The sequence below is a fragment of the Physeter macrocephalus genome, chromosome 7 (assembly GCF_002837175.3).
Source record: "Physeter macrocephalus isolate SW-GA chromosome 7, ASM283717v5, whole genome shotgun sequence".
Classification (NCBI taxonomy): domain Eukaryota; kingdom Metazoa; phylum Chordata; class Mammalia; order Artiodactyla; family Physeteridae; genus Physeter; species Physeter macrocephalus.
The window spans coordinates 107,787,322-107,810,149 of NC_041220.1; the positions used below are offsets into that span (position 1 = coordinate 107,787,322).

Genomic DNA, 22,828 nt, shown 5'->3' on the forward strand with positions numbered 1-22,828 from the left:
CTTTTGCACAGGAATGGAAACCATAAACGAGATGAAAAGACAACCCTCAGAATGGGAGAAAATATTTGCAAACAAAGCAACTGATAAAGGATTAAGCTACAAAATATACAAGCAGCTCATGCAGCTCAATATCAAAAAAACAAACAGCCCAATCCAGAAATGGGCAGAAGACCTCAATAGACATTTCTCCAAAGAAGATACACAGATTGCCAGCCACACCTTTTCATCAGCATGGAGCTGGCCAAGACCCCAGGCCTCAACCTCTTCTTTGACTTGTAAATCCAAGCCTTCAAGCTCCAGGCAACTTCCTGTACCAACCTCTCTTCCTTATCTGGTACCCAGAGTCAGACCTCCAAACCCTATTCAAATCCTGAGCTCTGCTTTGAAAGCCAGAATTCTAATCCCATTTTGAAGAGTCTCTTCTAGTTCCTGAGCTGTCTCCGAGCTGCTATGAGCGTCACCCTCCTTCTTCCTGCCCACCCCGCTACCCCACCCCGGGAGGTGAGAGCCATCTCTCAGCACCTTTGCCCATCGTCAGTCATACCAGCAAGAGCCGGGGCTGGGAGGGGTCTTCCTCTGATGGGGGCATTGCTCAGACTCCGGGGAATCACAGCCTCAGCTTTTAGAGATGATGCAGCCAACTGGACTTCAGGGCTCCCAGCCCTGGCAGAGACCATGTCTACTCCACATCTCTTCTGAGAAGGCAAATGAGGAGTGAGAGAGATGAGAAACCCTAATCAGTGGAATGATCTGCCCCCTGCGTGTCTGCCTGTGGACGTGGGTCTCAGGGCTCTGGAAGTCTCTCTTCAGATTCCTGCGAACCAGGGCCCCAAGGGGCTTTTGTCCAGCACACCTTTGCCTTCTGTGGTTTTATATTTTCAAGTTCACTGGTAAAGTTCTTGGGCCTTCAACCTCATGCCACTAATCGTACTGCTTGGAAAAGCATTCTTTTGGAGATTTCATGAAATGTGCTTCTTAAGACATTGAGATTCGGGTGACATTTATCATCTCCCAGACACAGCTGGGCACTCCCACTTCCTTGGTCTCATTTAGTTTCACCCCAGTGGGGCAGGGTGGGCTTTGATAACTCAGTTCAGACAGATGCTGAGACAGAAGCTCAGAAAGGCAGCAAGAACCAAAGTGGGAATTGGAATTCAGGCTTTTCCCCACCGTCTTGTATCTGCCTCAGATTCATAGCACGTCGGAGCAAAAGGGGTCCAATTTCCAATAGAAGACCAACTTGGGACGCTCAGAGAAAACCCGAATTCCCAGGCCCGTAACCATATCCCTCGCGTTCTCTATCACAGACCTGTTCCCAGGGAGGATGCATCACTGGTGCGTCCTGGGAAGGCAGAGAGCCTGGGTTTGAGTCCTGAGGCGTGAGGAAGGTCTAAAATCTTTCTGTGCTTCTCTTCCTTTATCTGTCAAGTGAGGGTAATAAAACTAGTTACTGTACTGGGTTGAATAATATCCGCCTCCAAATTCATGTGATGTAGCTGCTAGCAAGGGGCAGCAAGGATTGATAACAACCCCCAGAAATTAGAAGAGGCAAAGAAGGATCCTCCCCGAGAGCTTGCAGAGGGGACGTGGCCCTGGCAACACCTTAATTTGGAGCTTCTGGCTCCAGAACTGTGAGACAGTAAATTTCTGTTATTTTGAGCCCCCAGTTTGTGGTACTTTGTTATGGCAGCCCGAGGAAATGAATACAGTTCCCCATGAGGATGCTGGGAATACAGTACATGTTCACCCTGCTACTTTTTTCCAGCCACACCATACTCCTTGCCAGGTGTCCTAAGGCTCCATGTCCTCCTTTATATCTTTCCTTTCCCCTAAAAGCCTCTTCTTTTGCCTTTGCCATCTTTCCATCCTTTCATGCCCACCCTCTGGCATTAGTGCCTCGAGAGAGCCTTCTCTGACAGCATGTCCCCCCTCCCAGCGCTGCCCCTTGTGAGTAGGGGTGCCACTCAAAAATTAGACTGTTGTGAGTTTGAATCACTGGACTGACACCGAGGGGCTTGTTGAACTCTGGGCAAGTTAACTAGTGCACACGGGGCTGCAGCTTCCTCGTGCTCAAGGGAAGATGGAGCTTTTATTCGCAAGGTTCTTGTGGGGATTACGTGAGATAACCAAGCAGACAGTTTGCTCAGTCTCCCAAAGTAGAGTGCTCCGTACAGGAGCTGCCACCATTGCTGTCACCACTTCTCCTTTGCTCCCCCAGGGCCCATGTGCCTTAGTTTGGGTCTCCCCAAGGGCTCTGGAGAGGAAGAAAGCACAGGTAGTGAGTTGGGAAGTGAGTCAGGGAAGGAAAGGCAGGAGGCTGCTGGTAAGGGTGTGCCATCAAGCCAGTTAGCCCTGTGGGAAAACTCTCAAACTCTGGGAGCCGTGGGATGGACAAGGGGCCTGGGGTGTAGATGCCCCAGCTGCCTGCCTGGGCCGAGTGTTGCTTCTGTGGACCTTAACTCTTTGGCATCGCCAGTCTGTTACAGCAACACGGGCTCTGCTGGCAGACAGAATCGTCGGGCAAAGAGAAGCGGGGCTGGCGATAGAGGTGTGAGCGGAAGTGGGGGGGCGGGGGCCACGGGAGACACAGATACGTGTATCTCAGCATCGTAGATATCGGTGCATCTGTCTGTTTTCCTCCCAGGCTGTGAGCTCCTTGAGTGCAGGGCTGCCTCTTCCTCCTCCTGTTTCTGCAGCTGCTTTTTCAGCACTTACTTAGTGTAAATACCTGATCAACAGGTGAATCTGGTCCAGCTCTTCCATTTTGCAAATATTGGAGAGGTTGTGGCGTAGCCAGCGCTGCTCCACTAGCAAGATTTCAGAACCAAGACTTGAACCCAGGAGTAGGGATGCCGTGAGGGGCTGCCTTTTTGTTCCTTTGAAACGTTGGCCTGAATGTTCTCCCTTTTGGCTGTCACTCAGGTCTGCATCGTGCAGAAGCGAGACACTAAGAAAATGTACGCAATGAAGTACATGAACAAGCAGAAGTGCATCGAGAGGGATGAAGTCCGGAACGTCTTCCGGGAGCTCCAGATCATGCAGGGGCTGGAGCATCCTTTCTTGGTCAATCTGTGGTGAGTGATTCCATCCAGGGCTCCGGTGAAATCCTCATTATGGAGCCAAATGCAAATATGGCTCTGCTAGAAGGAAGCTTCTGTACTGTAGAGAGAAAGAAATGAAATTTTCTGGGTTCAAATATTCTTTTGACTGTTTCGTTGGGTACGCTTTCTGATGACTATTCGGTAGAGTACATTTTCTGATGAAATCATTGAGCATATGCTTAATTTTCATTCAGTCCTCTTACCTGGTGAATCAGAATTGAAATCGGTTTAGAAGAGAAGGTTTTTGTATGTTTGAGAACACATGTAGAATGTTTGTTGTAAGAGGATGCCAAACGGAGTCTTCTAAGGGGAGTTTAACTTTTTAGAAAATTACACCCACAGGGTTCATGGCAAGAAGGACTTGCCATGAACATCAGGAACTGATGTTTTACTCCACTTAGGATGGCTGCCCGGTGTGGACATGCTAAATTCCAAGTTTTGAATCTGGCCGACGAGGCCCACTAGGAGCCATGTTCTGGAACTTTCTCTCCCTCCCACCCCTGGCTATCATCTCTGCTCTAATTTGTGTCCTAGATTTGCCCCTTTGCTGGTTGTTTCCCTGCCTCTGTGTCTTTGCATGTGAAGTCTCCTCTTCCTGAAACTTCCACCTTCCTGTCTCCCCAGCTTCCTCTGACCAAATGCTGTGCATTCCTTTGGTTCAGCTTTCGAGGTACTTAGGCGAGGAGGCTTTGCTGCCCCACAGGCTGAGTGAACACTCATGTCTCCATCTTGACCTGTGCTTGACCCAACATAGCCTGCATCACCTTGAACCCAAATTATTGTTTATTTATCTGTCCTTACTGAGAAATCAGATAGATTTTTGACCTTAAGAGCATCTTTTCTGATGGTAAAGTCTAGCCTAGCCTGAATCCCTAGTATCACCAATTATTTCTCTTGCCCTTCATATATAGAAGCACTCTGAACATTGGGTGATAGGACAAGGAGGGACGTCAGTTGTCCTGTTTGAGAAAATCCAGGTCTGCCTGGCAGATGCCTCAGACTTGGGCATTTCTATGGGCAAAAGCCATACTGTGTGTCATACACTAGAATCTGGGTAACAAATGTGCATTTGTCATGTCTCCAGCCACCCAAACACTTCAGTTATTTGGGGGAAATAAGCCTCTTCGTGTTTTGATCGCTGTAGGAGGAAATTTTTTAAATTTATTTTTTATTGCAGTAACATTTGGTTTATAACATTACATAAATTTCATGTGTACAACATTATATTTCTACTTCCGTATACCCTACAGTGTGCTTATCACCAAAAATTAAGCTTCCATTCATCACCATACAGTTGATTCCCTTTTTACCCATTTCACTCCCCTTCCCCCAGCCCATCCCTTTCCTTCCGGTAACCACTACTCTATTCTCAGTATGTATGTACGTGTTTGTTTTTGATTGATCTGGTTTGTTCCTTTGCTTTTTATATTCCACATATGAGTAAAATCATACAATATTTGTCTTTCTCCATCTGACGTATTTACCTTAGCATAATAACCGTCAAATTCTATCCATGTTGTTTCAAATGGCAAGATTTCATCTATAGTTTTATGGCAGAGTAGTAATCAGTTGTATATATGTATACCACATCTTCTTTATCCATTTGTCTGTTGATGGGCACTTAGGTGTTTACCATATCTTCACTATTATACATAGCACTGCAAGGAACATGGGAGTGCAAACATCTTTTCAAATTAATGTTTTTGTATTCTTTGGATAAATACCCAGAATTGGGACAGCTGGATCATATGTTACTTATATTCTTAATTTTTTGAGGTATCTCCGTACTATTTTCCACTGTGGCTGCATCATTTCTAATCAGAAAAGCAACGTAGGTTCATTGCAAAATACAGAAAATGACATACATAAGAAGGCAACAATTATCTAGAATCCTACCACCACCAGATTACATTTCGGTGTGTAATTCTTTTTATACTTCTTTTCTCATATCAATATGACTGTAAATGTCATTGATATAAAACCATGCATAACAATGTTGGATTTTGCTTTTTCAAATTAATTGTGTAGTAGGAGCATTATCTCCTTACTACAAACTTTCTGTAAATCATTTTTAGTGGCTACATAACCTTCCACTGTGGAGAAGTTCAATAAGACATCTAACCTCTAACCTGTCGTGTAGGTTATTTAGGGCTGTTTCTAATTATCTTGCCAATGTAAATAACGCTGAGATGAAGATCTCTGAGCTTGAACTGTTTCAGGGGAGACTCCTTAGACCGAGTAAGGGCATGGGATGTACATCTGGACTGTGATGTGTGTTGAAGGAGGGAGGATGTGTCGGCATCCTCCCTTTTTAGGACCGTGTTTCGATGCTCTGTTCATGGTCTCCAAGATGCCAACAGATTAATGACAGAACCCCTTTAATTCCGTGTAAGCGCTGGGTCAATGGGAAAGCTCCCTGTGCACGTTGGCCTCTTAGGGCATTGTATTCCCATCATAAGCAAGAAAGGGTAGAACCTGCTGCTTGATTTTGGAGTCTACAACTCTTTGGCCTCAATTTTCCACCTGCTAAAGGTGAAAATAATACCTTGTTTACTGCTAGCACTGTTTTGAGAGTTAACTGATAGGAAAAGATATGACAGTATATTTTCTGTAAATGAAAATATTGTTTACTGTAAGAGGTTGTGTATATATGTGTGTGTGCATGTGTATACCTACATATGATAATAGATGGATGATAGATAGATAGATAGATAGAGAGAGAGATAATGCTCCTTCCAGCTATAAGTGAAAAGGAGAGGGTCCTTAATTCATTGGGCAGTACTGACTACTTTACATACTGTGTGGCTCAGGGGGCAGAAACTTAAACTTGCTTCAATATCAAAGGGAATTTCTTGGGGTTTATAACTAAAAAGTCTAGAATTCCAGCTGACTTCGGTCTCTATCTCCTGCTTTCCCCTGTGCTGGCTGTGTTTCAGAGCCACGACTCATGCTGACTGACGGTTTTCCTACTTCTACTAGCTGAACAGCCACAGCAGAGGCTGAAGGTCACAGGCGTGATTGACCTGGTCATGAGCCCCTTCCTAAAGCAGTGGGGAAGGGGCCAGGAGGTTGGTCCCACCTGAGTCTTAGGAATCTGCAGAGGGAGGTTGGGAGCTGTTTCCAGAAAACAGTAGTGACTGTGTCCATCACGTGATTGGCACCTGCAACCCAGACATTATATCCTTGTGCTGGAGTCTTCATAACAGCCCTGTGGGACAAGGGGTTTGGGCCCCATTTCTCAAAGAAGTAAAGCAGGGCTCAAAGCAGTTCATGATCTTACCTGAATCAATGGAATTGTGATTCAAACTCAAGACTGTCCAGTGTGCCCCGAGGTTTCCAGTTCTTGTAGGGAAATACCACTAACGTTTATTAGGTACTTGATAAGTGTCTTCTTTAACTGCTATTAATCCTCCTAACGGCCTCTTTAGTTTCCTACTATCATCCTATTATTATTGTCCCCATTTTACAGATGGGGTAACTGAGTCACACCACTAATAAATGGAGGAGATGGGACTTGAACCCAGGCTGTCTGGCATCATGGCCCACATTCACAACCCTTCTACCATGGCTGCTGTGAGAAGGCCCTGACCCTACCCTGCTTAGCCCACCACACCCCCTTCCTCCCTGCATGGAGCCCCTCCTGCTGGGCTTCTGTTTGGCTGCCTCCCTTACCCTGCTAGGAGGGAGCATGGTGTGGAATTGCTTGTCAGGTTCATAAGGACACCACTGCTTTAAATTAATTATACATCAGCTTTTCATCTCATTACATGGAGGGTGAATTATCGCAGCCTTGGAAAGCCTGACTACGCCCCTTGTCATTCTTCTCTTTTGCTGACATGCTCTATAACTGGCAAAGGCAAAGGCAGAGGCAAAGGCTGGGCACTGATTAGTTTTCACGACAATTTGCCCTCTAAAGAATGAATGATGGGTGCTCCCAAGCTTGTGACGATCCAGGTGGAGTTGTCAAGTGCAATATTTTCACCTGTTCTGAAGCAAAGCTGTTTTGCTCTCTGGGGCTTAAGACAACTGGAGCAAAGGAAAAAGGCAATGAAAAATCACACCCCAGAGAAGAGGGCTGTGCACCAGCGGGAGCCCTGGAGAGGTGGGGGGTGGGAGAGGAGGGGAGGGGAGAGATGGCGGGGAGAGTTTCAACATTTGGGCTCTGAGGTCCGATCTCCCAGGTTCTAATGACAGCTCTGCCTCTTGTAGGCAAAGCGGCTACTCTGGAATTGTGTTGCTTCCCCGACCCCTCCCCGCCCCACAGTATGACTAACCGCCAATATGACTATATCTGGAGACAGGATCTTTAGGTGGCTATTAAGGTTATACGCGGTCATTAGGGTGGAACTCTAATCCGAAAGGATGGTGGCCTTGTAAGAAGATGGAGAGAGAGCAAGTCTCTGCCATGTGAGGACTTAGCAAGAAGGTGGCTGTCTGCAAACCAGGAAGAGAACCCTCACTGGAACACGACCATGCCCAGACCCTGATCTTGGACTTCCAGTCTCCAGAACTGTGTGAGAATACACTAACTTCCGCTGCTTCAGCCTCCCAGGCGGTGGTATTTTGTTATGGCAACCTGAGCAGACTAATACAGAGGGCTTGAGAGTGATTTGATTCCCCCCCGTGTCTCAGTTTCCTTATTTGGAAAATGGAAATGAAAAGATGACCACATCATAGAGTGGCTATAAGGACCAAATGGGGTAATATGTAACAAGCATCCACATGGTCCCAGGCATGAGGTGACCGCTGGATCAGGGACCTCCACTGCTGTTCATATGATTAGCACCCATCTTTCAGGTTAGTCTGGGGCTGGCTGGACCAGTTCTCTCCTTCTCTTCCAGCGGGGAACATGAGGACATGCTGACTGTTGGAAGATGAGTCTTGAGATTTCGGTACTAGATTTTTATCCTGATTACATTGTAGTGGGTAGGTAGTTCATTGTGTTTTCAGACTGTATTTTCAAAATCCAATTCTGCTTACCAGATTGACTATATTTACTATACTGTTAAAATGTTCTGTTTATAATTAGGCAGCGCCTCCCCTGCCCTGTTTGCTGCCGAATTAACTGTGAGGACAGATACCTGGCAGGATAGGATGAGAAGTGATACCTGCAATCAGTTTAAACTGTTCTCGTAGCAAGTGTTTCTGGAACCTTCTCTGAGTAGCGAAAGGCTGAGTCAAGATATAGGTCTTTATGAGCCACTCTCAGGCAAGAAAGAATCACTTAAATTAGTGGCTAGTTTTTCTTAAGCATTGAGACCTTTGATTAGAGTAAAACTATGTAAGGTGTTTAAAGGTGGATCTGATCTGTCTGAAGCAAGGGGGCAGGAAAGGAGGTTGGGGGGAGGACAGAGACAGAAGTTCCCTCAGGGACCTTTGGTGAAGGATAGAAGCCCTTTACAAATAATCACCAGTCACTGAGCAGCTTCATTTCCATAAAACTAATTATCTTTGGCCTTGAATATTGCTACAACCTCCCAACCAGCGTTTCAACACTCAGCCATCACCAGTTTTCCCCACACAGGGTGTCTTGGTCAGCTCAGGTCGCTGTAACAGACTACCATAGACTGGGGGCCTTAAAAGACATTTATTTCTCACAGTTCTGCAGGCTGAGAAGTCTGAGATCAGGGTGCCAGCATGGTCAAGTTCTGATGAAGACCCTTTTCCTGGTGTAGAGATGGCTGTCTTCCTGCTGTGTCTTCACCTGGGGGAGAGAGAGAGCTCTCTCTTGCCTCTTCTTGTAAGGGCACTAATCCCATCATGAGGGTTCCACCCTCATGACCTAATTACCCCCCAAAGCTCTATCTCCATCACATTGGAGACTAGAGTTTCAACATATGAATTGGGGGAGGGGACATAATCACAGTCTATAGCACAGGGCAAGTCTTACCAAAGTGCAAATCTGAGCCCACTCTCTGATTAGAATTCTGCGATGGCTCCCCAAAGCCCACAGAATAAATGTCTCTCCATGCCCTGGCCTCTGACATTATGTCAGTCTCTCCTCCTGACACCCACCCCTGCTACCATCTTGGTGCATTTTTGTCCCAACCCTACTAACTGATTAGTGGCACCTGTAATTCATCTTGCTGTCATCAGCCCTCCGGGCCTTTGCACATGCTGTTCCTTCTGCCTGGAACACTGTCTCCCCTTTGTTCTCTTTGAGAATGTCTGTCCCCACAAGTATTCATTCATTAGATAGATATTTATTGGACTCTTACTGGGTACCAGGCACTGTCTTAATTTTTAAGGATCTAGAGAAGAAGAGAATCCTTATGGCTACTGCCTCTTAAAGTCTATAAGCCAGGCACCACTTCCTCTATCGAGCTGCCTCAGGATTGCCACCCAGGCCTCAACTGGCAGTGCTTTTCTTCTGCACTCTGTTGCAGTACAAAGCAGCTCAATCACATTTATCTATCTGTACATCTGTTTCTTCCATTAGCAGTGAGCCACCTGGGGAATGGGACCATGCTTTATTCACCTCTGTATTCCTAGCATCCAATGTTCAATAAATTAATTCATTCAGTGTTTGTTAAGGACCTACAACATGCCAAACCCTGTGTTGGCATCGGTGATAGAACAATGAGCGAGATAGTCACTGTCCTTCTTTACAGAGCTTACAGATGAGAGAGGGCAGACCTTAAACCAGCAAACAGTTGACCCTGCTCCCCTGCTCTCTTCCTTCCATCTTAAGTAGTCACTGTCCTTTGGGGTCCTGGGTAACTTAAAAAATAAAGAGATTACAAATGTCCACCACGTCCTGGAGGTCAGAGATGGGAAATGCTCATGGGTTTTTTCCCAATTCCAATTAGTGTCATCTTCTTTAGTCTCCATCACCATGGTAACTCCCTTAATAAAAGGGCACAAGAGGTGATGCTGACTCATCCAGGGTCCCTTTCTCATCCTTTTCTATTCCAACATTTGTTAACATCACTGGTAACTTCAGTTTGTGCTTTCAAGATGGCAGATTTCTTAGGTTTGTTATTCTTAAGGGGGTGAGTGTGGATTACAAGATGTCCCAGCTGCATTCTGACATCCAGGGGGTCAGCGCTGAACTGTGGAAAGGGATGGAGGAGGAGCCAGAGGTCATGCTGTGTAACTCCAGGGCTCGAGGAGGGTGGAGTTGGGCCCCGGTGTATCAGACAATTCCTGTGGGTGAAGGGGGTGGATCCAGGATTCAATCAGGAAGGGCATGGAGTTTGCCCAAGGTCAGAGGGAAAGCCAGGACTCACCTGGACCCACCGGTGGTCTTTGGGGCCCTCTGATTCCCCACCTTCTGTCCCCACATGGCACCTTCTTGTGCCCATTTCTCTGACTGCTCCTCCTGCTTCCCACATGTTTTTCTGTAATTAAGACCCTCCTTGGTCCTTGGGGAATCATTAAAGTCTTCCCACACTTCATCAATGCCTAAAATATTAGTAACACTCTCCTTTGTGGATCACCTATGGTACATGGCTCTTTTCCTATTTTATCCTGGTTAATCTTCAGAATCATCTTACAAGATGGATGTTCTTATCCGCAGTGTACAGTTGGGGAAGCAGAGGACTGGTGGGTGAAATAACTTGTGTAAGATTACGTAGCTGACGAGAGGCAGCCCTGGGATTAGAGGCAACAATGTACCAGGAAATGCTTAACAGCTGTCCAAGAGGACAAAAAGCAAGTCCTGATTTGTAGAGTCAGCTGATTTCCATGGTGTAAATAGTCCCATCATGGCCTGCTCTAGACTTAATGTATGTGTCTTCCCAAAATTTGTATGTTGAAGCCCTAGCCCCTCAATGGCATGGTGTCTGGAGGTGGGGGCCTTTGGGAGATGATTAGGTCATGAGGGTGGAGCCTTCATGAATGGGATTACTGCCCCTACAAGAGGCCCCAGAGAGCTCCCTCACTCCTTCCCCTTTTGCCATGTGAGGACACAGCAAGAAGACAACCATCTATGAGCCAGAAGGCTGATGCTCACCAGACACCAAGTCTGTCCGCACCTCGATCTTGGACTTCCAGCCTCCAGAATTGTGAGAAAGGAATTTCTCTTGTTTATAAGCCACCCAGTCTATAGTATTCTATTATAGCAGCACAAACAGACTAAGACATGGCTGAGTTCAAACTAACAGCATGTTGACCAGCTTATAAAATTTCTGAAAATTCAGCAATTCTCATGAGCCGGTATGTGCCAGCTCCAGCACAACCCTGATAGACCCAGATCTAACACCAAAGCTTTTGCTCTTCCTAAACCAACTTCTGGGAGCCAGGCCCGGGGATAAGCCTCATGAACCTAAGATGAATAAGCAATGAAAGAGATACCTTGAGAGGAATTAAAAAGAAGAAATACAGTAGTTGGATACTGGACAAAAAATGGTCCTTCCCCTTCCTAGGATGGTATTCTTGGAAAGCCTCAGTTTCCTCATCTGTAAAATGGGAATAATACCTCCCTCCCTTCCATGCTTTGTGAAGCCCAAATCACATGAGGACCAGTGAATGAAAGTCCTATGGAAATGATAATTTGTTAGCGAGTTATACATTATTATACTTCCTTCTGAGAAAAACTGAAGGATGGGTAATAGCCTGTAAATCCCACGCACAGTTTGTGTGCGTGAAATTGCCAGTGGAAGGCAGTGAATGCGGTTATACACGTAAGGACTGCAGATAAAGACGAGGGATGCTCAGTGAGGAGCAATTTTATGTTAAGTTCATCTCCCAAAGCGATACAAAAATTGCATTAGAATGTTTCCAGAGCGTGGCACCACCTCCATTTTTCTAGCTGATGCGATAAGAGTCTTTGGAAATTGTGTGGGAATTTCAGAGGGAAAACTGAGACCTGCCATTGGGATCTTATCCACTCACTTGAAATTTGATACCTTCCTTCTCCGGATACAGTTTTCTCCTCCATGGCCCGAAGGCCTTAGACTCTATCCACTGGTTTCCCTGGAGCCCTGGGGGACCCAGGAAGTTCCTTAGTGGTTACTTGGGGCTGATGGAGCTGAATGTGTAGGGACCAGGCCTCTGTCCTGCCTCATTCTGCATTCCTGTTTCGTCATGTCTACATTTGGTTTCATTTAAGGAAGACTTTTTGCTGCTTAACCATTATGACAGCCAGTAGCCTGAATTGTCTCTCTCTTGCTCTGTGAGTGTGAGATTGGACCACTGCAGCCTGCCCTGCAGCCTGTGGGCTGAGAACTGGGCCCAAGCACAGCCAACTCTGAGAAGCAGAGCAGAATGACCCAGACTGTGTGATCAAATCCAAAGAATGACGGGCTTAATGAAAATACATCTCAACGTGTAAAACTAGAGGCAGCACATTCGTGGTTAAAGAAAAGTGTTCTGTTCCGCACTGAGGTTAACTGCTGTGCCTAGGCCAGTGACAGATACCACGGGGGACAGGAAGGGATGCCTGAACGTGCTCCCCCAGCCGCACGCGGCTCCCACAGAACCAGGAGCCTCGCAGGGCCTCGGGAGTCAGGAATTATGTCTGGACAGTAGAGACGCACAGAGAATATAATAGAGTTATTGTTGACTCTCAGGAATGTGTGCTTCGTTGATAAACGGCCACTTGTGCTTTTGCCCTGAGAACTGTTTGAGAGGCGATGGTAAATGACAGTGGAAGACCACGTTGCTCATGAAGGGCAGAGTGGAGATTTGCAAGGTCCTCAGTCCAGAATGATGATATTTTCTTAGAAAACCCATCACAAGGGACCTCGAGGGCCATGCTTCCTGCTATTGGATCCCCAGGGCTACCTGTGCCATGCACAGCTCCCAGGGGACCATCACATCCTCACAGTTTCCTGCAACATGGTAGCCTGGTCCCCAGGGCCTTCCTGGCTGCCCCTGAGAGCTCTGTGGACCTTCACTCTCCTCCATGACTCCTGATGCCCTGTCTGAACGTGACCCTGACAATGTGTTGACCCCTCCTCTCTGCTTGTAAGACTTTGCCTCTGCAAGACTAGACTTCATTCACTCCTTTCCACCTCTCAGCCCCTTCCCTCCAGTAGATCATAAGCCTTCTTCCTGTGCAGGGAGGGGGGAAGGCATGCAGCGAGCATCATTAGGTCGATCTGTCGATGAAAAGACCCAGATCTGGTAAGGTGGAGCGATTTCCCCAGCATCATCGGACCATTAAGCTGGGGAGTCAGTGTTTTAACCCGTCTGTCTCACTCCAAAGCCTGAGCATCTCCCACCACTTTCCCGGCCTCCCACGCTCTGTGGAAGCCTCGGCCGCCGTCCGGCTGGTGCAGATGCCCAACGGGAGTCATAAGTGTACATGCTGCTTCTCTGTGAGTCCCTCTTCTGGCTGCGTTTCTGTATTCCAAGGGGTCGGTGCCCTCACCTGGGGACCCTGCCCTGCACGAACCCACCCACGGCTCCCAGGGGCGACTACTTCACAGGTGACACTGGGTTTTTTATTTCCAGCCACATTATCAGTCACGCGTGAAACTGGGAGAAATATCTTGAAAGGTGGTGACGGGAGGAGCAATGTTCCCGACACATGTGCAAGAAGAGATTTCAGGATGTTCACTGACTTAGAAGCCAGATGTGTTTGCTGGATTGTTGACACGTTGAACTGGAAACCTACAAAGGCCACCACAGTCAGAAACCCTTATCCTCCAGAGACATCACTGATCAGCACCTCTGTCCAGAGCAGAAATCCTTGCTCCCTCCTCTGGGTCCCCACAGCAAGTGGCTAGTGCTCTCGTGTGGTCCTTATCAGAGTCTGCCCTGTAATTGTTCCATCCGAGAATCTCAAAAGAGGGTCATGGCTCATTCATTCACAAGAGGCTGTCCTGGACCGTTGGCTTCATCCAGCTCCCGGGCTTTCTCTGTCCCATCACCCTGGTTTATGTAGAAAGCACAGCTCCTTTCTGCCTCTGGTGTTTGCTCATTACTTTACAGACTTTTCCTAGAATAAATATGAGCTCCCCGAGGCCAGGGTCCTGTGTATCTCATGTGCTGTGTTTCCAGTACCTAAAACAGGATCTGGCACAGGTGGGCACTTGATAATCCATTTGTTGGGTGTTTGCACCCAATCCATGGCTTGGGACATAGCAGTCTCTCAATGGATGGGAGAGAAAAGGGAGGGATGTTTGGGAAGAAATGGGGAGCTACCTGTTCTCCCAGTGGGTCCCTGAGGATGGGGACCATGCCTTTTCATGTCTGTACCCCTGGCTTCTAGCCCAGGAGAACACGCTTTGCACGGATGATAAATTAGCCCCATAACATGCTGAGTTTAATATGCAAACATATGTGCCCCAGCAACAGAACAATGCACTTAAATGCTTCTCGATTTCAAAAATCCTTTTCTTCTTTCATTTTTAATTAAGTTCTCCATAATTCATAACAGAAGTGCGTTTTCTTTTTGATTGGCAGGGCACGTACCTTTGATTTGCCAATGTGTTCTTTACAATAGGGCTAAGGCTGTTGGCTCACACTGAAGTGGGGGAATGAGGCATATGTAAAATATATTTCTGTAAGATTCATGTTTACTCCAGCCTTTTTTGCTGCTACCTCCCCTTCCTCCATGCCCTGCTAATGCTAGCAACCTGACATTCCCGAGGCACATTTCAACCGGCAAAAAAAAAAAAAAAAAAAGAAAAAAAATGTTGAAATGACCTTTTGAAAAGTGATTATCCACTTTCCAAGTGATAAATTGATTCTGTGACTTCCTGGAGAAGGAGGTTGGAGAGACCCCACAGTGGTCCCTCATGATGATAGGTGCATCATCTTCGTATCTAAGAACCACCTGCACATTATGGACTTAACATTTTTATATCAACTCACTTTTTTATTTAGATTAACTTGATCTTAAAAGCTTGGTATTACCCCACGAGTAAAAAACTATCCTCTGTTTTCTTAAATAGAAAGCAACACTATGAATTTATACCATGAAACATATATAGTATCATTAGATTCTAACTAAATACTGTTGCCTGCCGAGATGGTGAACCTGAGATCAGGTCTTTTCATTGCTTGAAATGGAGATTGACAGGTATAGTAGGATAGTGTGGAAGAGAGGCTGACATCAAACCCAGACTTTCCCCTTGATATATTCAGGATGGAAATGCAATTGGAGTTGGAGTGAGTAGCCCTTTGCTCTGCATTTGATGGCATTCAGTGCCACGCCAGAGGCACCTGGGATCATCTTATTGGTAGCACTTGTGATACACGGCCCACATCCTCAATGATACTGGGTGCTGATGACCTGCCGTGAGCCAGGTACCACTCTGCAGGGTTCTCTTACTCTTTCTTTTTCCCCTCTCTTTTTTTCTTTCTATTCCTCTTCTACCCTATTGTTTCGCTCGAAAATTACTTAAAGCCACTCACACAAATTTTTTCAAATTCAAGATAAGATATTACCAAGCGAGAAAACAAAAGGAAGAACTAATGTGGGGAATGTAGGCAATGGAAATGTCCTGAGGAATCAGTCCAAGTTCAGATAAGCACGTAGCTCCACTGCCCTGGATCAGTGATGGTAGACCCCATGGCAGACACGAATCCCCTCCCCGCCGCTCAAACCTCTTTAGAAGCAGCAGGGACTCAATCTGCCAGGACCTCAGTTGGCTTCTTTCTATGAGCAGGTGGGCTTGAGAAATGACCCTTACCCTCAGGCCCTTGGGACCAGAAGCCATGCCAAATTAGGACTCACAGACTCGGTTGCCTGCAGGGGCAGACAGGTAACAAATGAAGAAAAAAGTAAGAATTGTGGCCAGCAGAGATTGTGGCCTTAGCACTTCATCAGCCTGTAGGGATGAGGCAGGGCAGGGTTTGTGGGCGGAGCTGAGAGGAGGCTCCCGGCTCTGTACGTCACCCACTGTCTGGGGCTGACCGTCTCTCATCATTTGTCATCCTCTTGGTCTCACTTTGCTATGTGGCAAGGTGGTGGGTGGACCAGTGGGTTTCAGGCTGAACTCTGTGCCATCCCTTTAGTTGCTTCAGGCAGTGAGGGACATGTGTGACGGGAAGGTTCTTATGACTGCAGCCCTTCTATCTGTTTGTCAATACTCTGGATCATTTTCCTCAGAGCATGTGTCACCATCAGAAATTAAATTAAATTCACTTAGTGGTTTATTTACTTCCTCCTCCAGAATGAATGCATCATTTCTGGGCCACCAGCACTTGATCACAAGGAATTCACTCCAGAAATATTGGTAAAATGAATGAATACTTGAATGATGAGGCAACATATTCTACTTTTCCAACAGTTCTACCTCTTAACTAGTTCCCTTGTTTGAGCGCATGGATAACCTTATGGATGTTATCCTTTAATTCTTGTTTTCCTAAGAGTTTTTTAATCTTTGGAGTTGACTTTGAATTTTATCAGATGCCTTTTGAAGAATCATCAAGATGCTTAGGTGTTTGGTTTCTTTGATCTTGAAGTCTGGTTAATTATATTATTAAATTTATCAACAGCGCCTCATGCCACCTGGAGTAAATCTCACTATTATGTTTCATGGTAGAACACGTGTTGTTGTTTTTTTCAGCAAATAACAATGACAATAATAGCAATATCTAAAATGCATTGCATTCTTTTTGCATGTCAGTTTGTCTTTAAAATGTGTTATCCCGTGTCATCCTAACCACTTCTTATGATGGAGTATTCCTACTTCACAGAGTGGGAACTTCATAAAATCTATGTAAAATGAGGGCATGGTGCCCAACAATGGTTAAATCTCAAACTCAGCTATTATTATGATTATAAAACTTTATCTGCTTCCCTGATCATTTGCTTAAAATATAAATTGTGGGAGACACAATGGCAATCTTAATTTTCTTTCTTCTTTTTTCTTTTTTTCTTTCTTGACCAGACTGTGGGGCTTGCGAGATTGAATCCAGGCCCTCGGGAGTGAAAGCCCGGCGTCCTAACCACTGGACCGCCAGGGAATTCCCACAATGGCAGATCTTGGGGTCAGGCTGGTTTAGAATTCCTGCTGTGCACAGCGTTTATACAGAGGTGGCTAATCCTGTCTTTCCCTCCGAATTCTGCGCTTTTGTATGAGGTGCAGTGAGAGGGAAAATCAGTCTAAACCACTCTGACAATTTCCATTTTGTTCGCACCCTTGAGATCTGTACTGGGAGTAATGAGATTTCTGATGAACCCTGAGCCAGTCACGGGTTTCACGTCTGGATGGTAAACTCAAAGGAGTCTCAGGCCTTATGGAGGTCCTTTATGGGATGTTAAAATTCAGATGGGTGGCCTCAGCTGCCCTTCTCAACCACAAGTCTGGGGAACATCTGGTGTGCAGTGAATGTCATTTTAATTAAGGATGCGTGGTGGTGATTTGTGCAAAAACAGCTCCAAGTGAGGCAGGCCCACGCACATCAACACGGTGTGGGAAATAGAAAGTCTAATAAGGTGTACACAGGAGTGGTACCATGGGGAGCTATTTTAATGAATGTATTAAGTGTTTGTCATCAGCATATCTTTGTTGCTATGTGACCATGTACTCCTGAATATTTGAAAACCTATTAGTAGGCTATGTGGTTTGGAATTAGTGCATCTATCTTGCTTACATTATAAATCAGTTCCTCAAATGCTTCGTTTTACCTATCTGAGTTGCTCCATATTCCACATTAGTGGAGACCACCTTAATAAGATTTTATTATCCATCTTTAAATTAAATGTTCTCTTCACTTCTCTTTGGTTTTCCAACTTGACTAAACTTGACATTGTGATTAAATTAGTTAACCTCACATTGAGCTCCACAAGTACTGGACTCCTTGGAGCCAATCATCAACACCAAGTGGTTTCAGACACTTGTTCAGGTCTTTGCATGTGATGTTCCATTTTCCTGAATTTTCTCCCAACCCTGTTCACCTGGTGAGCTACAATTTGCACCACAAAACCCTGCTCAGTGCTTATCTGTGAAGCTTTCTCTGATCCCATGTGAGGGATGCCTTTCTTTCTTTCTTTTTTAAAATGTATTTTTTTGAAGTATAGTTGATTTACAGTGTTGTGTTAATTTCTGCTGTACAGCAAAGTGACTCAGTTTTATATATATACATATATATGTATATATATGTATACACACACACATTCTTTTTCATATTCTTTTCCATTATGGTTTATCACAGGATACTTAATATAATTCCTTGTGCCATACAGTAGGACCTTGTTGTTTATTCATTCTTTAATAATAGTTTGCATCTGCTAATCCCAAACTCCCAATCTATCCCTCCCCTACCCCCCTCCCCTGTGGCAACCACAAGTCTGTTCTCCATGTCTGTAAGTCTCTTTCTGCTTTGTAGATAAGTTCATTTGTGTCATATTTTAGATTCCACATATAAGTGATATCATATGGGATTTGTCTTTCTCATTCTGACTTACTTCACTTACTATGATAATCTCTAGGTCCATCCATGTTGTTGCAAATGGCATTATTTCATTCTTTTTTATGGTTGAGTAATATTCCATTACATATATATATATATCACATCTTCTTTATCCATTCATCTGTTGATGGGCATTTACGTTGTTTCCATGTCTTGGCTTTTGTGAATAGTGCTGCTATGTGAGTGATGCCTTTCTTGAAGTCAGTGCTTGGGAAAAAAGTTTGTTTTCCCTAAGGAACTAGAAAACATCTTCATTCTGATAATGAAAATTGTGTATCTGGCTGTGTCATCCTCTCCCCTGTGATTGAAAGAAAGCTCAGAGCGATACCACATTAGAGAGGCTGCAGGGTGCCTTAAGAAGCAAGAACCCTCAGACAAGCAGACCTGAATTTGAGTCTCAGGTCACTGGCTGCAGGACTTGGGATGATCGATTGAGACTCAGTTTCATCATCTGTAAAATGGGACTAATGTCTAGTGCTTAAGTTTTAAATGTGTATTATTAAATGTTACAGTGCCTGAGCTCTTCACACGTTGAAGGACGTTCATTCTTCCATGTGCATTTATATGTTCATTTCCTGCCTCATTATTTTTTTTTTTTTTTTTTTTTTGCGGTACGCGGGCCTCTCACTGTTGTGGCCTCTCCCGTTGCGGAGCACAGGCGCCAGATGCGCAGGCTCAGCGGCCATGGCTCACGGGCCCAGCTGCTCCGCGGCATGTGGGATCTTCCCAGACCGGGGCACGAACCCGTGTCCCCTGCATCGGCAGGCGGACTGTCAACCGCTGCGCCACCAGGGAAGCCCCCTGCCTCATTTTGATCTGCATTTCTCTGCTCTTCTCTTTTTATTGCTTTGTTCTCTACTTGACATTAAAATTCCTTGGTCCCTAATCTCTTTCTATTTTTATCACCATTTTGTTTTCTATGTGTGTGTTGTAAGCCACCTAAAGTCACTTGTGGGACTGGCCAAAACACACTGAAATAAGCCGTTCTATTTTTAAAGTGGTTGAAACCTTCCCATATAGTGTGTGAGGGAGTCATGGCACCCAGGTCCTCCCACACTGCTTTTCTCCTGTAGGGTTGGGGTGATGGAACAGACCCACAGGGATACAGAGCCAGATGGGAGAGTGCTGCCTTACTAAGATATTGGCAAAATCCCCATACCTCATCACAGGGTTCTGCAAAAAGCAGGTTTGGAAAGCTCTGCGTGGACTTGAGGTCGAAACGAAACTTCTTCCTTCAGCTCAAAGCTAGAGGTGGGGGGGGACCTTCAAGACGGCAGAGGAGTAAAACGTGGAGATCACCCTCCTCCCCAAAAATACATCAGAAATACATCTACATGTGGAACAACTCCTACAGAACACCTACTGAACACTGGCAGAAGACCTCAGACTTCCCAAAAGGCAAGAAAATCCCCATGGTACCTGGGTAGGACAAAATAAAAAAGGAAAAACAGAGACAAAAGAATAGGGATGGGACCTGCACCACGGGGAGGGAGCTGTGAAGGAGGAAAAGCTTCCACATACTAGGAAGCCCCTTCACTGGCAGAGACAGGAGGTGGCAGGGGGAAGCTTCAGAGCCATGGAGGAGAGCACAGCAATAGGGGTGCAGAGGGCAAAGCGGAGAGATTCCCGCACAGAGGATCAGTGCCGACCAGCACTCACCACCCTGAGAGGCTTGTCTGCTCACCTGCCAGGACGGGTCGGGGCTGGGAGCTGAGGCTCGGGCTTCGGAGGTCAGACCCCAGGGAGAGGACTGGGGTTGGCTGTGTGAAGACAGCCTGAAGGGGGCGAGTACGCCGGAAGGGAGTGCAGGAAAAAGTCTGGAACTGCCGAAGAGGCAAGAGACCATTGTTTCAGGGTGTGTGAGGAGAGGGGATTCCTTCCCTGTCTGCCTGCAGAAGGCAGAACACCACCTAAACGAGCTCCAGAGACAGGCACGAGCTGTGGCTAAAAGCGGAGAGATTCCCGCACAGAGGATCAGTGCCGACCAGCACTCACCACCCTGAGAGGCTTGTCTGCTCACCTGCCAGGACGGGTCGGGGCTGGGAGCTGAGGCTCGGGCTTCGGAGGTCAGACCCCAGGGAGAGGACTGGGGTTGGCTGTGTGAAGACAGCCTGAAGGGGGCGAGTACGCCGGAAGGGAGTGCAGGAAAAAGTCTGGAACTGCCGAAGAGGCAAGAGACCATTGTTTCAGGGTGTGTGAGGAGAGGGGATTCCTTCCCTGTCTGCCTGCAGAAGGCAGAACACCACCTAAACGAGCTCCAGAGACAGGCACGAGCTGTGGCTATCAGCTCGGACACCAGAGACAGGCATGAAACCCTAACTCTGCTGCTGCAGTCCCCAAGAATCCTGTGTGCAAGCACAGGTCACTATCCACACCTCCCCTCCATGGAGCCTGTACAGTCCGCCACTGCCAGGGTCCCGTGATCCAGGGACAACTTCCCCGGGAAAACACACAGCATGCCTCAGGCTGTTGCAATGTCACGCCGGCCTCTGCCACTTCAGGCTCGCCCCGCATTCCAACTATAACTACCATAACCCTCCCTCCCCCTGGCACGAGTGAGCCAGAGCCCCCTAATCAGCCGATGTTTTAACCCCGTCTTGTCTGGCCTGGAACAGAAACCTGAAGGCAAACTACACGCAGAGGCAGGGCCAAAACCAAAGCAGAACCCCAGGAGCTGTGCGAACAAAGAAGAGAAAGGGAAATCTCTCCCAACGGCCTCAGGAGCAGCAGATTAAATCCCCACAATCAACTTGACATACGCTGCATCTGTGGAATACCTGAATAGAGAGTGAATCAACCCAAAATTGAGGCGGTAGACTTTGGCAGCAACTGTAGACTTGGGGTTTGCTGTCTGCGACTGACTTGTTTCTGATTTTTAGGTTTATCTTAGTATAGTTTTTAGTGCTTGTTATCATTGGTGCATTTGTTTATTGGTTTGGTTGCTCTCGTCTTTTTTTTAAATTACTTTTCCATTTTATTTATTTTTATTTTATTTATTTATTTATTTATTTCCCCTTTTCTTCTGAGCCGTGTGGCTGACAGGGTCTTCGTGCTCTGGCCTGATGTCAGGCCTGAGCCTCTGGGGTGGGAGAGCCAAGTTCAGGACATTGGACCACCAGAGACCTCCCGCCCCAGGTACTATCATTTGGCGAGAGCTGTCACAGAGATCTCTGTCTCAGTGCTAAGACCCAGCTCCACCCAATGGCCACCAAGCTCCAGTGCTGGATGCCCGATGCCAAACAACTAGCAAGACAGGAACACAACCCCACCTTTAGCAGAGAGGCTGCCTAAAATCATACTAAGTTCACAGACCCCCCAAAATACCACCAAAGAATTCAGAGTAATGATAGTAAAGATGATCCAAAATCTTGGAAATAGAATGGAGAAAATGGAAGAAATGTTTAACAAGGACCTAGAAGAACTAAAGAGCAAACAAACAATGATGAACAACACAATAAATGAAACTAAAAATTATCTAGAAAGAATCAATAGAAGAATAACTGAGGCAAAAGAACGGATAAATGACATGGAAGATAAAATGGTGGAAATAACTACCACAGAGCAGAATAAAGAAAAAAGAATGAAAAGACTTGAGGACAGTCTCAGAGACCTCTGGGACAACATTAAATGCACCAACATTCGAATTATAGGGGTCCCAGAAGAAGAAGAGAAAATGAAAGGGACTGAGAAAATATTTGAAGAGATTATAGTTGAAAACTTTCCTAACATGAGAAAGGAAATAGTCAGTCAAGTCCAGGAAGCGCAGAGAGTCCCATACAGGATAAATCCAAGGAGAAACACACCAAGACACATACTAATCAAACTTTCAAAAATTAAATACAAAGAAAAAACATTAAAAGCAACAAGAGAAAAGCAACAAATAGCAACATCACTTTAAATAACATACCGTAAGGTTAACAGCTGATCTTTCAGCAGAAACTCTGCAAGTGAGAAGGATGGCAGGAGATATTTAAAATGGTGAGAGGGAAAAACCTACAACCAAGATTAGTCTACCCAGCAAAGGATCTCATTCAGATTCGACAGAAATTAAAACCTTTACAGGCAAGCAAAAGTTAAGAGAATTCAGCACCACCAAACCAGCTATACAACAAATACAAAAGGAACTTCTCTAGGCGGGAAACACTAGAGAAGGAAAAGACCTACAAAAAGAAACCCAAAACAATTAACAAAATGGTAACAGGAACATACATATCGATAATTACCTTAAATGTAAATGGATTAAATGCTCCAACCAAAACACGTAGACTGGCTGAATGGATACAAAAATAAGACCTGTATATATGCTATCTACAAGAGACCCACTTCAGATCTACGGACACATACAGACTGAAAGTGAGGGGATGGAAAAAGATATTCCATGCAAATGGAAATCACAAGAAAGCTGGAGTAGCAAT

At 45.8% G+C, this 22,828-nt stretch overlaps 1 protein-coding gene across 1 annotated transcript in view; it reads left to right on the top strand.

Moving 5' to 3' along the window:
* Positions 1 to 22,828, top strand: part of STK32B (serine/threonine kinase 32B) — a 364,152-nt gene that overhangs the window by 137,122 nt on the left and 204,202 nt on the right. Inside the window, exon 3 of the mRNA XM_024119534.2 lies at positions 2,923 to 3,074. Coding sequence (XP_023975302.1) covers positions 2,923 to 3,074 — 152 coding nt within the window. The remainder of the gene's footprint in view (positions 1 to 2,922; positions 3,075 to 22,828) is intronic.